Source organism: Cherax quadricarinatus, chromosome 35 (assembly GCF_038502225.1).
Source record: "Cherax quadricarinatus isolate ZL_2023a chromosome 35, ASM3850222v1, whole genome shotgun sequence".
Classification (NCBI taxonomy): Eukaryota; Metazoa; Arthropoda; class Malacostraca; order Decapoda; family Parastacidae; genus Cherax; species Cherax quadricarinatus.
The window spans coordinates 11470262-11487706 of NC_091326.1; the positions used below are offsets into that span (position 1 = coordinate 11470262).

A 17445-nucleotide genomic window follows, 5' to 3' on the forward strand; every position below is an offset into this window, starting at 1 on the left:
TTCTACCTTTACACACATTCCCAAACTCATCCACTAACCTTTGCAATTTTTCTTTAGAATCTCCCATAAGCACAGTATCATCAGCAAAAAGTAACTGTGTCAATTCCCATTTTGAACTTGATTCCCCAAAATTTAATCCCACCCCTCTCCCGAACACCCTAGCATTTACTTCCTTTACAACCCCATCTATAAATATATTAAACAACCATGGTGACATTACACATCCCTGTCTAAGACCTACTTTTACCGGGAAGTAGTCTCCCTCTCTTCTACACACCCTAACCTGAGCCTCACTATCCTCATAAAAACTCTTTACAGCATTTAATAACTTACCACCTATTCCATATACTTGCAACATCTGCCACATTGCTCCTCTATCCACTCTATCATATGCCTTTTCTAAATCCATAAATGCAATAAAAACTTCCCTATCTTTATCTAAATACTGTTCACATATATGCTTCAATGTAAACACCTGATCTACACATCCCCTACCCACACTGAAACCTCCTTGCTCATCCGCAATCCTACATTCTGTCTTACCTCTAATTCTTTCAGTTATAACCCTACCGTACACTTTTCCTGGTATACTCAGTAAGCTTATTCCTCTATAATTTTTACAGTCTCTTTTGTCCCCTTTCCCTTTATATAAAGGGACTATACATGCTCTCCGCCAATCCCTAGGTACCTTCCCCTCTTTCATACATTTATTAAACAAAAGTACCAACCACTCCAACACTATATCCCCCCCTGCTTTTAACATTTCTGTCATGATCCCATCAGTTCCAGCTGCTTTACCCCCTTTCATTTTACGTAATGCCTCATGTACCTCCCCCACACTTACATTCTGCTCTTCTTCACTCCTAAAAGATGGTATACCTCCCTGACCAGTGCATGAAATTACTGCCTCTGTTTCTTCCTTAACATTTAAAAGTTCCTCAAAATATTCTCGCCATCTACCCAATACCTCCATCTCCCCATCTACTAACTCCCCTACTCTGTTTTTAACTGACAAATCCATATTTTCCCTAGGCTTTCTTAACTTGTTTAACTCACTCCAAAATTTTTTCTTATTTTCATTAAAATTTCTTGACAGTGCCTCTCCCACTCTATCATCTGCTCTCCTTTTGCACTCTCTCACCACTCTCTTTACCTTTCTTTTACTCTCCATATACTCTGCTCTTCTTATAACACTTCTGCTTTGTAAAAACCTCTCATAAGCTACCTTTTTCTCTTTTATCACACCCTTTACTTCATCATTCCACCAATCACTCCTCTTTCCTCCTGCCCCCACCCCCCTATAACCACAAACTTCTGCCCCACATTCTAATACTGCATTTTTAAAACTATTCCAACCCTCTTCAACCCCCCCACTACTCATCTTTGCACTAGCCCACCTTTCTGCCAATAGTCGCTTATATCTCACCCGAACTTCCTCCTCCCTTAGTTTATACACTTTCACCTCCCTCTTACTTGTTGTTGCCACCTTCCTCTTTTCCCATCTACCTCTTACTCTAACTGTAGCTACAACTAAATAATGATCCGATATATCAGTTGCCCCTCTATAAACATGTACATGTTATATATATATATATATATATATATATATATATATATATATATATATATATATATATATATATATATATATATATATATATATATATATATATATATATATATATATATATATATATATATATATATATATGTCGTGCCGAATTGGCAGAACTTGCGATCTTGGCTTAAATAGCATCGCTCATCTTGCCATATAGGACAAATGAAAATTTGTGTATGCAATAATTTCGCCAAAATCATTCTGAACCTAACGAGAAAAGTATATTTCACTGTTTGTTTAGTATTAAATTATTGTAAACAAATTTAAAATATATTTAGTTTGGTTAGGCTAAAATAAATTGTTCTTGTTATAATAAGGGTATTTAAGTTTTCTAAGTTCCTTTTGGTGCAAAATTATAAATTTTTACATCTACATTAATGAAAAAAATATATCTTTAAACATATAAGAGAAAATTTTAGAAAGGACTTAATTTTAAATGAGTTCTTGCTAATTGACCAGTTTTACATATTCGGCACGACATATATGTATATATATGTGTATATATATATATATATATATATATATATATATATATATATATATATATATATATATATATATATATATATATATATATATATATATATATTCAAATGGCTTCAGGAAGAAATCCAAATATTCTTCCTTGAAGCCTTTTTATCCACTTCTCCGAGGCTATGGGTCCCACAATTTACACCAGAGGTGGACCCCATCTATATATATATATATATATATATATATATATATATATATATATATATATATATATATATATATATATATATATATATATATATATATATACACACACACACAAAACAACCACTGTGAAAGAATAGAGAAATTCCAAACGCTTTCGTGGCTACTCGCATTATCAAGGAACAATCATTGTTTTGCATATTCTGAAATCACCTGTTTACTGTGATCTTATTGTGTACATATATATATATATATATATATATATATATATATATATATATATATATATATATTATATATATATACATCTATATATATATTTTTTTATCACACTGGCCGATTCCCACCAAGGCAGGGTGGCCCGAAAAAGAAAAACTTTCACCATCATTCACTCCATCACTGTCTTGCCAGAAGGGTGCTTTACACTACAGTTTTTAAACTGCAACATTTACACCCCTCCTTCAGAGTGCAGGCACTGTACTTCCCATCTCCAGGACTCAAGTCCAGCCTGCCGGTTTCCCTGAACCCCTTCATAAATGTTACTTTGCTCACACTCCAACAGCACGTCAAGTATTAAAAACCATTTGTCTCCATTCACTCCTATCAAACACGCTCACGCATGCCTGCTGGAAGTCCAAGCCCCTTGCACACAAAACCTCCTTTACCCCCTCCCTCCAACCTTTCCTAGGCCGACCCCTACCCCGCCTTCCTTCCACTACAGACTGATACACTCTTGAAGTCATTCTGTTTCGCTCCATTCTCTCTACATATATACATATATATATATATCTATATATATACATATATATATATATATATACATATATATATATATATGTATTTATATATATATATATATATATATATATATATATATATATATATATATATATATATATATATATATATATATATGTTTGTATTCATTTATTTATATATTTATTTACATATATATATTATTTATATTTATTATATATATTTATATATATATATATATATATATATATATATATATATATATATATATATATATATATATATACATATATATATATCTCAGGAAAGTCTTTCATTATGTCATTTTAACAGAGGATAGACTTTCATCACCAAGTATGCAGGAAGCAAATACACTGTCTTAAATGACATACAAGCATGCATACTGATGTCAAGCTTGGAAAAAGACTGGTCAAAGGTTTAAAGTGATAAATGCAATAAACATGATCGACCTCATCCTGTCACCTTTGCTACATATTCCTCTGTCACCAGCGCATGACCTCTGACTTTTCATTCTCCAAACCTGATCTTGGAGTGCTTGCACGCCTCATAGGGTTATGTACGTACTTGCTTCTTTCTGTATTCATGATAAAGTCCAGCCTTAGGTCAAACATCATAATTAAGTTTCCTTCCTGCCATTGTCTTTATTTCCACTTATCAGCTTATGCCATTGTTTATATGTTCAGGTATATGCTCGTACATTTTTGCCTCCTTCATCTGTAGTAACAGTAAAAATTATTATTTTTTTTTTTTGCATTCAGCTAGTGACTTTACAGTATATAAACGATATTAAATGATTAATAATGTTTACAAGAAAATCTACAGCAGTCCATTGGACAGCCAGTGTTACAGTAGTACATTTAACAGCCAGTGTTACAGTAGTACATTTAACAGCCAGTGTTACAGTAGTACGTTTAACAGCCAGTGTTACAGTAGTACATTTAACAGCCAGTGTTAGAGTAGTACATTTAACAGCCAGTGTTACAGTAGTACATTTAACAGCCAATGTTACAATAATACATTTATCAGCCAGTGTTACAATAATACATTTGGCAAGCAGTGTTACAATAATACATTTGACAGGCAGTGTTACAATAATACATTTCACAGCCAGTGTTACAGTAGTACATTTAACAGCCAGTGTTACAGTAGTACATTTAACAGCCAGTGTTACAATAATACATTTATCAGCCAGTGTTACAATAATACATTTCACAGCCAGTGTTACAGTAGTACATTTAACAGCCAATGTTACAATAATACATTTATCAGCCAGTGTTACAATAATACATTTGGCAAGCAGTGTTACAATAATACATTTGACAGGCAGTGTTACAATAATACATTTGACAGGCAGTGTTACAATAATACATTTGACAGGCAGTGTTACAATAATACATTTCACAGCCAGTGTTACAATAATACATTTAACAGCCAGTGTTACAATAATACATTTAACAGCCAGTGTTACAATAATACATTTAACAGCCAGTGTTACAATAATACATTTAACAGCCAGTGTTACAATAATACATTTAACAGCCAGTGTTACAATAATACATTTCACAGCCAGTGTTACAATAATACATTTAACAGCCAGTGTTACAATAATACATTTAACAGCCAGTGTTACAATAATACATTTAACAGCCAGTGTTACAGTAATACATTTAACAGCCAGTGTTACAGTAATACATTTAACATCCAGTGTTACAGTAATACATTTAACAGCCAGTGTTACAATAATACATTTGACAGCCAGTGTTACAATAACACATTTAACAGCCAGTGTTACAATAATACATTTAACAGCCAGTGTTACAGTAATACATTTAACAGCCAGTGTTACAATAATTCATTTAACAGCCAGTGTTACAGTTATACATTTAACAGCCAGTGTTACAATAATACATTTAACAGCCAGTGTTACAATAATAATTTAACAGCCAGTGTTACAGTTATACATTTAACAGCCAGTGTTACAATAATACATTTAACAGCCAGTGTTACAGTAATACATTTGACAGCCAGTGTTACAATAATACATTTGACAGCCAGTGTTACAGTAATACATTTAACAGCCAGTGTTACAGTAATACATTTAACATCCAGTGTTACAATAATACATTTAACAGCCAGTGTTACAGTAATACATTTGACAGCCAGTGTTACAATAATACATTTGACAGCCAGTGTTATAATAGCACATTCGTTAGCCAGTGTTACAATAATACATTTGACAGCCAGTGTTATAATAGTACATTTGACAGCCAGTGTTACAATAATACATTTGACAGCCAGTGTTACAATAATACATTTGACAGCCAGTGTTACAATAATACATTTGACAGCCAGTGTTACAATAATATATTTGACAGCCAGTGTTACAATAATACATTTGACAGCCAGTGTTACAATAGTACATTCATTAGCCAGTGTTACAATAATACATTTGACAGCCAGTGTTACAGTAATACATTTCACAGCCAGTGTTACAGTAATACATTTAACCTCCAGTGTTACAATAATACATTTGACAGCCAGTGTTACAATAATACATTTAACAGCCAATGTTACAGTAATACATTTGACAGCCAGTGTTACAAAAATGCATTTGACAGCCAGTGTTATAATAGCACATTCGTTAGCCAGTGTTACAATAATACATTTGACAGCCAGTGTTACAATAATGCATTTGACAGCCAGTGTTACAATAATACATTTGACAGCCAGTGTTACAATAATACATTTGACAGCCAGTGTTACAATAATATATTTGACAGCCAGTGTTACAATAATACATTTGACAGCCAGTGTTACAATAGTACATTCATTAGCCAGTGTTACAATAATACATTTGACAGCCAGTGTTACAATAATACATTTGACAGCCAGTGTTACAATAATACATTTGACAGCCAGTGTTACAATAGTACATTTTACAGCCAGTGTTACAATAATACATTTGACAGCCAGTGTTACAATAGTACATTCATTAGCCAGTGTTACAATAATACATTTGACAGCCAGTGTTACAATAATACATTTGACAGCCAGTGTTGCAGTAATACATTTAACAGCCAGTGTTACAATAATACATTTGACAGCCAGTGTTACAATAATACATTTAACAGCCAGTGTTACAATAATACATTTAACAGCCAGTGTTACAGTAATACATTTAACAGCCAGTGTTACAATAATACATTTAACAGCCAGTGTTACAATAATACATTTAACAGCCAGTGTTACAAAAATGCATTTGACAGCCAGTGTTATAATAGCACATTCGTTAGCCAGTGTTACAATAATACATTTGACAGCCAGTGTTACAATAATACATTTGACAGCCAGTGTTACAATAATACATTTGACAGCCAGTGTTATAATTGTACATTTGACAGCCAGTGTTACAATAATACATTTGACAGCCAGTGTTACAATAATACATTTGACAGCCAGTGTTACAATAATACTTTTGACAGCCAGTGTTACAATAATACTTTTGACAGCCAGTGTTACAATAATACATTTGACAGCCAGTGTTACAATAGTACATTCATTAGCCAGTGTTACAATAATACATTTGACTGCCAGTGTTACAATAATACATTTGACAGCCAGTGTTACAATAATACATTTGACAGCCAGTGTTACAATAATACATTTGACAGCCAGTGTTACAATAATACATTTGACAGCCAGTGTTACAATAATACATTTGACAGCCAGTGTTACAATAATACATTTGACAGCCAGTGTTACAATAATACATTTGACAGCCAGTGTTACAATAGTACATTCATTAGCCAGTGTTACAATAATACATTTGACAGCCAGTGTTACAATAATACATTTGACAGCCAGTGTTACAATAATACATTTGACAGCCAGTGTTACAATAATACATTTGACAGCCAGTGTTACATTAATACATTTGACAGCCAGTGTTACACTAATACATTTGACAGCCAGTGTTACACTAATACATTTGACAGCCAGTGTTACACTAATACATTTGACAGCCAGTGTTACAATAATACATTTGTTAGCCAGTGTTACACTAATATATATTTGACAGCCAGTGTTACAATAATACATTTGACAGCCAGTGTTACAATAATACATTTGTTAACCAGTGTTACACTAATATATATTTGACAGCCAGTGCTACAATAATACATTTGACAGCCAGTGCTACAATAATACATTTGACAGCCAGTGCTACAATAATACATTTGACAGCCAGTGTTACAATAATACATTTGACAGCCAGTGCTACAATAATACATTTGACAGCCAGTGTTACAATAATATATTTGACAGCCAGTGTTACAATAATACATTTGTTAACCAGTGTTACACTAATATATATTTGACAGCCAGTGTTACAATAATACATTTGACAGCCAGTGTTACAATAATACATTTAACAGGCAGTGTTACAATAATACATTTGGCAAGCAGTGTTACAATAATACATTTGACAGGCAGTGTTACAATAATACATTTGACAGCCAGTGTTACAATAATACATTTGACAGGCAGTGTTACAATAATACATTTGACAGGCAGTGTTACAATAATACATTTGACAGGCAGTGTTACAATAATACATTTGACAGGCAGTGTTACAATAATACATTTGACAGGCAGTGTTACAATAATACATTTGACAGCCAGTGTTACAATAATACATTTGACAGGCAGTGTTACAATAATACATTTGACAGCCAGTGTTACAATAATACATTTGACAGCCAGTGTTACAATAATACATTTGACAGGCAGTGTTACAATAATACATTTGACAGCCAGTGTTAAATTGGTCTGCAATTAATGGCATGAATTTTAGCTGTTAATGCAATTTTTGTTTTGGTGACTTAGATTTGTGAATGGATGATTTGTGATTTTTAATTTCTGATTTAACAGTTGTGTATAACAACATCTGTTGAGTAGGTTAGACTTCTTATATTTTACTTTGGCTTCTGTGATTTGTCATGAATTCTTAATATGTCATTCATGTACAACCATCACATCATAAAACCAGTGTTACAATGGTTGTCAACACATCACAAAAGTTAAGGAAGGTAGTGTCCAGCTTGGTCTTGCATGATGCATGATGCATTTTTTAATGTGATAACTTAGTGTGTATTTATTATGCTTTTATCCATATAATATAATTATATCTGGAATTACTGTTCCTCTTGCTTAACCAAGTGCCCTACTTTAAAGGCCATTTTGTAATTTGTGTTTAGAGAATAATAAAGTATCAACATATCCTGCAGGTGGTCATAAGATAAAAGAATATTCTTTAGATGAATATTTACCAGTAATGTTTGCATTTGTGTGTTAATCAAAATTCTGTATACTGATCAAAATAAAATTTGCAGATTACATTATTGGCAGACCTACATCATGTTAGTAAAATATGAATCCTCAATAAATATAGAATCTGTTGTGTTTTTATGTGAATTGTTGCTACCTTAGAGTCAACCTGCAGGTAATGTTTATAATGGTTCTTCTATTTGAAAAATTGAATTTTAATGATTTTTGTATCAAGAGTGAATTTTAAGTTTGGTTACAATGCTATCCTGCTTTCACTCAACCCAAACAACGTAAGTAATGCAAGCCACAAATCAACACAGAGTGCAGCCCACAACACCAAGTTTATTTGGCTGTCAGAGAGATTATGTATAGTGTCATGAACCTGGCTATTTTGAAACTTTGGGTAGTCATGTGGTTCTGACAAGTAGGCTAGTTATGAGGATGTCTTTTATAGATTTATTTGGAATATTTGCTTCTCCATTTTGCTTAGGCTATGGATGTTGCTTTCAAGATCTGCATTCAGATCTTTTATGTAATTTGTAATGGAATTTTAGAATCTCTGAATGAAACTACAGAAAACAGCAGTACTGTATTGAATTTTGGGATATGATGGTCTTATGACTGTAGGTAGGAAGGTGTGAAGCTTTGCACACTGGTTGTATGTGTGATGGTGGTGGCCTTAAGTTGAGACAGACTGGAGCTATCGTCACATTAATGAGTAACACCAATTGGACACTTGCTTACATGAAGGATTGATTCACAATTGGATATCATTCTTGAAGGTGGCTCTGCTCGACCACCTAAAGAAGGCAAGACATTTGATCTGTCATGACTTCAAGTAATAATTAGATTTTTCTATAGAATTATGTAAAACTTGAAATTAAATTGCTTTTTGTTCAATTATCAGCATTCGATGGTGGTTCCTTGACATCATGAGCATGTTCGATCATAATTCATATCTCATTTATTAATAAATAGCCCAGGGTTGACAAGGGACAGAATTCTATTTGTTTAAAATATTTGAGGTAAAAGATTAAAGTGATAAAAAAATCTAAAAATATTTTGGTTTGACTTCATATGCATGCGTTTAATTTCAAAATTTTATCCAGTGTGTCTTTGTTCATAAATTTCCATATTCAGTCATTAAATTATGTTGCAGTATATCTAAGTCACTCATACATGTCATGAGATTCATGAAATAATAAAATTCATATCTCATTTTTTAAATCAGCTCAAAAATTTCAGTATCAAAGTTTTTGAAATAAGCCTTGAGTTCTTTGTCAAACTTTGCATTAATAAACCATTTCTTCCTCTCTTCCATTCAGGAGATGGAGACTTTGTTGGTTGGCAAGGTAGGAACTCGCCTGGCAAGTTCCCTCTCCACCAATCAGATCTTGGATTGATCCATCTCCATCAGTCAGAGCTCAGGAGTGAGCCATTTCCACCATTCAGAGCTCAAGATTGATCCGTAACCAATCAGAAAGCTTAGGAGTGAATCATTTCCACCAATGAGAGCTCAGGATTGATCCACTTCTTCCAATCAGAGCTCAAGATTCTTCACCAATCAGAAGATTAAACCAGTCACTTAATACCCCGGATTAATCTACACTGCCTTTTAGAGCTCCGGATCAACCCATAATTCTTTCAAAATAAAATCTAAATTAATATGACAGTGAGCTCTGATTTTAAAAGTTAAAGATTGTAAAACCATTATTGTTGTGCTGTTTTGTGGTTACATTGATATTAGACTCAAACACAACAATTCAGAGCTCTATCCGTACATATTGTGGTGCTCCTGTGTTCTATGTTTGTTCCGAGTCCCATCAGCCCTATGGCATCACTCTTTTATCATCATCATCTCACTGGCCTTGCTTTTACAAGCTTCATGTCAATCTACCAAGCAGGTTCTTAGGTATTGTGGTATAATGAGTTTTTTTTTTTTTATCTAAAGAGGCATTCCAAGTTTCATATATTTTTATATAAATAGTACTTAGATGTTTTTATGCAGCTCTTCTGCATTTTTGTGATTTCATATTAATAGATTTTTGAAATTTCAAAATAGTTCAGAAGTTTACTTAGATTTCAAGTTCTGATCGCATTTCTGTGAGCAATATTTAATGCTATTGCAAAAGGATATGACTATGTTCATTTGCATGCATTCTTAATGCACCATAAAAAACAGATGGTATCTTTTTTCACTATCTTAAAATATTTAACAATGTAAGGATTCACTGCAGTTTGGCGAGCTTTGAAAACTTTCCCATCTTATTAAATTTGGTATAGAATGTTTTAAAGGTTTGAATTGTCTTCTGCTTAAGGGATGCGTGAGTTTCCCTCTGTCCTAACATTTTCATTTTTTCCACATAATCAACCTTGTCTATAATTACTATTGCATTTGCTTGTCTGCTTTTGTAAGGTGAAGTCTTGGATCTATCCTTAATTCATGATGTGACTTAACAGGTTTTTGAGGACAGTTGTGTTGCAAAGGTCTGAGCTTTGCTGAGGCCTTTGCAACACAATTGCCCTCAAAGATGTGTTAAGTCATACTATAAATTAAGGAAAGATCCTAGACTTCACCTAACAAAAGCAGACAAAGCAAATGCAATAGTAATTATAGACAAGGTAGATTATAGTGGAAAGTGAACATATTATTAGAAGACAGGGGCACTTACATGCCCCTTAAAGAGAAAAGTAACAAATTGTAGAGCATAGAATTGATAAAATAAGTGTATATAACACTGATAAAATTTACCAGTTACTACTGTCCAGTATTACCATATATATATATATATATCTGTATATATATATATGTCTATATATATATATATATATATATGTATATATATATATATATATACATATATATATATATAATGTATATATATATATTTATATATATATTTATATATATATGTATATATATATGTATATATATATGTATATATATATATATATATATATATATATATATATATATATATATATATATATATATATATATATATATATATATATATATATATATGTATATATATGTATATATATGTATATATATGTATATATATGTATATATATGTATATATATGTATATATATGTATATATATGTATATATATGTATATATATGTATATATATGTATATATATGTATATATATGTATATATATGTATATATATATATATATATATATATATATATATATATATATATATATATATATATATATATATATATATATATATATATATATATATATATATATATATATATATATATATATATATATATATATATATATGTATATATATGTATATATATGTATATATATATGTATATATATATATATATGTATATATATATATATATATATATATATATATTTATATATATATATATATATATATATATATGTATATATATATATTTATATATATATATATATATGTATATATATATATATATATATATATATACTGCAGAAGAGAAGCAAAAAGAAAAAATTGATAAGGGGATAATATTGTGCTACAGAATCAAGACTTGGGTTAATGCTTTGTGTAAAATGTTGAATGTGTAGTTTAGTTTAGGATAACACTAGTTCATGGCAAGATTTTGTTGGTGATGTTGGAAATGTTCTTTCGTGTGGATGCTTTTACTTTTTTTACTTCATTGGTTATTTCCCATCAAGGTAGGGTTTGGGTTTGTTGATATGGTACTTAAATTTACAATTGTTTTGTCAGAATGACTGACATCTGGTTTCTTGGTATGTGCAAGTTAATTCATTGATTATTATGGGAATTAATGTGTGATGCTAAGAAGTTGATTCTCTATAATGGAAGTAGATCCAAAGATATTCTACAAATTTTTTAATAGGTTTCTTAGGTTCTAGTAGATATTGTTACCTGTTGTTCCTCAATCATTTGGAATGTATAGCTGTAGGCCTTGATAAAGAATTTTGTCTAGATTCTCAAATGGCTCAGAGATCATAAAAAGAAAATATGATTGTAATAATTACAAAACGTTTAGTGTAAATAACGAAAAAAGGCACAATACCGTGACTGGAACGATACACAAATAACCCGCACATAGAAGAGAGGAGCTTACGACGACGTTGCCTTCTCACGTGCAAAACATAATTTCTTTTCTCCCAAACTCTCTACTCCTGGGAACTCTTCTGTCCTCTGCCTTTCCTACATTTCCGGTCTTTCTAATCTCAACAACTTTCTCCGTTCCTTAGACATCAAGCTTACTTTCCGCCAGACTAACACTCTTCGCACTAATCTCGTTCATACCTCTCCTCCCTCTACTGACGCTCCTGGTGTCTACTCTATTTCTTGTTCCTCCTGTCCTCTTCAATACTTTGGAGAAACTGGCCGATCTCTGACAGACTTAGGGAGCACAAAAGTAGTGTTAGGCTTGCCAACACTAACAATGCTCTTTTCCATCATGTCAGAGATCACAGCCATCCTATTGACTGGTCTTCTGCTAAAACTGTCTTCCCTACTTCCAACTCGAACAGTCGCTGTCTGGTTGAATCCTCCCTAATACCCAGCTTTCCTTGTATGAATCTTAGTCCTGGCTTCGTCTCTGTAGATGCCTTCCTTTCCCACTACATTGTAAAATGCTCCAAACTTCAGAACACCCGTGACCTAACCTGATTCCTCCTTTTTCTTTTTCTCCCTCTTCCCCTTTCCTCTTTCCTTTTCTCCTCTGGGTTGTCTTTTTTCTACCTTGTGTTTTTGCTCCTTCATTATTTATTTTATATTATTTCTTCCCCTCTGTGTTCTTGCTCTTACCCTCTGTGGGCACCAGCTCCCTTGCAGTGCTCACCTTTCTTAGTATTTGACTGGCTCCTCCTCCTTACTTCCCCACTACTTCCTACCACCACCACTACTACCACCACCACTACTACCACCACCACTACTACCACCACCACTACTACCACCACCACTACTACCACCACCACTACTACCACCACCACTACTACCACCACCACCACTACTACCACCACCACTACTACCACCACCACCACTACTACCACCACCACCACTACTACTACCACTACTACTACCACTACTACTACCACTACTACTACCACTACTACTACCACTACTACTACCACTACTACTACTACTACTACTACTACTACTACTACTACTACTACTACTACTACTACTACTACTACTACTACTACTACTACTACTACTACTACTACTACTACTGCCACTACCACTTCCTGCCTATATATACCCTTCCTGCTCCACTTCTTGTTAGTGTGACTTTGTAAATGGTCCAAGTCGGACCAAAACGTCGTCGTAAGCTCCTCTCTTCTATGTGTGGGTTATTTGTGTATCGTTTAGTGTATAGGTGGCGAGGAAGATTTTTTGTTTTATCTTAACTACCATGTATCTCCAAGGGAGGGTGATCCAAGGAAGAAAATATATTCACCGTCATTCATTCTATTGCTGTTTGCAGAAGTGTGCTGATTTCACAGTTGAAATGACCTTCTGACTGCAACATCAACACCTCTCCTTCAGGGTACAGGCACTGTTCTTGTCCTTATCACCTCAAGGACTCAAGGCCAGCTGACCCACTTTCCTTGAAACCCTTTATAAATGTTTTTTCACTTACACTCTAACAGCATGTCAAATCATAAAAATTACTTGCCTTCACTCCAGTTTAACATGCTCACACAAGCCTGTTTAATGTCCAGGCACTTAACCTTTATTCCCTCCTTTTAACCTTTCCTGGTATGACCTGGTATGCCCTCTACCCCAGATTTATACACCCTCCTAGTCATCTTATTTTGCTCTATAACTAAATGTCCTAATGACCTTAACAACCCCTTCTCAGCATTCTGAATAATACTCTTAGTAACCCCACACCTAATCTTTATGTTCTGAATTCTCTGCATAATATTTGCACCACACATTGCCCTCAAACAGGACATCTCTACTGCCTCCAACCTCATCATTGCAACATTTAAAACCCATGTTTCACACCCATGGAACAGTGTTGGTACCACTGTACTCTGGTACATTTCCCATGACTCACGAAATCGTAATGACACGATTGCAAACAAACCATACCACGGGCGGGATTTAACCCGCGGTCAGAGAGTCTCAAAACTTCAGACCGTCGCGTTAGCCACTGTGGCTAGCTGGTCCAGTGGCTAACGCGACGGTCTGGAGTTTTGAAACTCTCTGACCGCGGGTTCAATCCCGCCTGTGGTATGGTTTACATTTCCCATTTTTGCCTCCATGGATAAAATTGTTTCTCTCCACAGATGCCTCGATGCAACACCCACTTTTTTTTTCCTCTTTGTTTATGATTGTGTTAATGCCTTTTATACCTGTATCTTTGTTTTGTTACCACAGGCACTAGGCTTGCAGAACAGGTGTAGAATTATGTTTCAGAGGCAATCGTCTGGGTTGTAATGGCTCCGTAGTCCTATGGGTTGCTAGCAGCAACAGCCTCTAGCTGATCAGGAAGTCAGCAAGGAAGCCTGGCCTCAGGGCAGACTGTGAGAGTAGAAGAATACATGAAATCGGTTGTAGTGATGTTATGTGTGACTTATTGCTATAGCAGGCTTGCAGTCTACATAAAAGTGATTAGGATAAATGATGACAAAATTTTGTATTCCAACTGTTTTAATTTACATTATGTAGATGATGTAAGCACCTGAGGTAATACCTCTTCTTTTTCTGTGGTTGATTCATCGGGCCACAATAGAATCACTGCCTATTAATCATACCTTTAAATACTAGTACCTGACCTGTTTTACTTTTCCACTTTCTTATGTCTCCTTCCACCTTATCATACTCTAGCTAACTCTTGCTCGAAAGTGAATGAGGGCTATCACGGTGATCAGAGCTTCATCATTCTTGTATCAAAAGCAATTCAGAATAGTCATCCTCTTTGTTGTCCAGTAGAAATCAGTCTCTTCTCTTGACAGTTATCTGGCTTTTTCTAGCTCTGGTGACAGTGTTTATTGTGGATGAAGTGTTCCTGTTGTATTAAGGTAAAGTTTAACCTATAAAGTTTTTCAAAAGGACTGACAGCCAAGACCATGTGGTGTTTACTCTAGTTACAAAAACAGTAGTTAGCCAGTAAATTCCAGGGATCTGTCGGAGTTTATTTACACAGAGAAACAAGCAGTATGGAAGCTTAGGTTACCCACAAATGACTGCTCCTCCTTCTTTCTTTAATGTCTGTTTACATTTAAGGCAGTAGGCCACTTAATGATAGTCCTAGTGTTAATATTCACTCTTCAAATATTAAACAATTTACCTTAGAATGTGATTTTTACTCATACTCTTAGTGCCACCATTAACAATAAACTACCATAAATTCAGTGAGTCACTGTGTATGTATTTATAGCAGGTTTGAAGTTTGGTTTATTAATTTACAGGAGCATAGATATGCAACTGTAGGGTGTGTGAGTGTGCATGTGTGCAGTACACAGTGTCTGCCCTCTGAAAGAGGAGGGTAGGGATGTTGCAGTTGGGGGTAATGTGAATTGTGATGTAAGCACACTAATGTAAAGACAGCATTTGAGAGAGTGAATGATGGTGAATGTTTTTCCCACTTTGGGTCACCCTGCCATGGCAGGAGATCACCATCAGCTTAAAATAAATAATTGAGTTTGTGTGTGCATGTGTTTGTACGAGTGTGTGAACTCATCATAAAAAGGTAAGTTTCCATCATTATTTGGTAATGCAGATTAATAGATGATAAGTGAAGATGATATCCAACATTTACCCCAACATAAGTTGACTGCATATTTAAAATTTTTAATAGTTTTAGTTCAGATCTTCCAAAAGTTTTGTATTTAACCTAGGCAAAGGAAGATTATAGTCTTTTAGTTAGGTTAGTAAAGTTGGAGAGTTAAGATCAACTTAATTAAAATCCTGATCTACCTTTCTGACTGGTTGTTTGTGAAGGGAAAACTTTTCCCATATTAATGCTAATAGCAAATCTCAAGTCTCATGATTTAACAAGACTCCATTTTTTTTTTTTTTAGGGGACCGTGTGACAAGCTCAAACTTTCCTTGAATTTCACAGTCCTCTGCTTTTGATTCCAGTTGCTTTCCCAGGCAACAGGGCTCTTCATTCTGTTAATAAGTGACTTTGACAGAGAATCAGACATGCATTAAAATACGTAGTAAGAGACAAGAAGTTTCCTTTTTTACATTTAGCTTGCAAAAGTCTAGATAGATAGTGAATCTGAAACCTTTCAGGGATCACTTTATAAAATTAATCTCTTGGATTGTCAAATGTCTAACAAGATCCATAGGAAATAGTTCATTTAATATCTCCTTCAAGGTGATTGGCAAGAACCACAGAGTTCAGTGCAGGCAAGTCAAACCTTACTATATAGGTTATGGATGCTTTTCTCAATGAGCACCTACATTTTGGATTTCTAATCCTGGCCTGCTAATTATTGATGATTTAAAGCAAAAGCTGACTAGTGGTTCACTACTAGCTCACCTTCGAGCACTAAAGGACTAATTTAAGTCCTGTTGGTGAGTCCATAAAACTAGCGAGACTGGATACTGTTTTCATCCCTATTGTGTCAGTGTTAAACAAGCAATGGATTCAATTTATATACTGTATAATCTAGGCTTGAGTCCTTCCAAAATTTCCAGACATGACAAACAATAGGTGTCTGGCTTCTTGGCTTTGGCTACACTTCTGCCATTGGTAGCCATCAGTGTGGGTAAGCAGTCTTCCTGTAGTACCATCTCTCCTCAATAACACATTCACCACATCAGTAGTCTCTGAATTAGCATCTGGGCAAACCTACACTGCTATGATAAGGCAAGTAAAAATCTTTATTGTAAGGTGGTGGTACTCCCAGAAGGGTTTGTTAGGCCTAGCAGGAATAGTACAACATTTATAACACCTCACTAGGATAGTTCAAAATTTATAAGCTTCGTACATGTTTCTTAGTATTATTTCCAAAAACCTTGATGATCCTATCTTCTCCTGCCTGAGTTGGGTACTGAATCTGCAGTGGAAATATTCATACTGAGCCTATTGGCACTAATA

General features: G+C 34.0%; 1 protein-coding gene across 19 annotated transcripts in view; it reads left to right on the forward strand.

Annotated features, from left to right (window-relative positions):
* Window positions 1-17445, forward strand: part of Ssdp (Sequence-specific single-stranded DNA-binding protein) — an 876306-nt gene that overhangs the window by 592602 nt on the left and 266259 nt on the right. For 15 of the 19 annotated variants that reach the window (XR_008407936.1, XR_008407935.1, XM_053785328.1 and 12 more), the window contains one exon: window positions 9724-9828. The exons of 2 other annotated variants lie outside the window; for them this stretch is intronic. Coding sequence is in view for 15 of the 17 variants with exons in the window: in XM_053785328.1 (XP_053641303.1) it covers window positions 9724-9828 (105 nt within the window). In the remaining 2 variants the exon portion in view is untranslated. The remainder of the gene's footprint in view (window positions 1-9723; window positions 9829-17445) is intronic. 2 more of the 19 variants (XM_053785333.1, XM_070091384.1) reach the window with 1 other exon arrangement.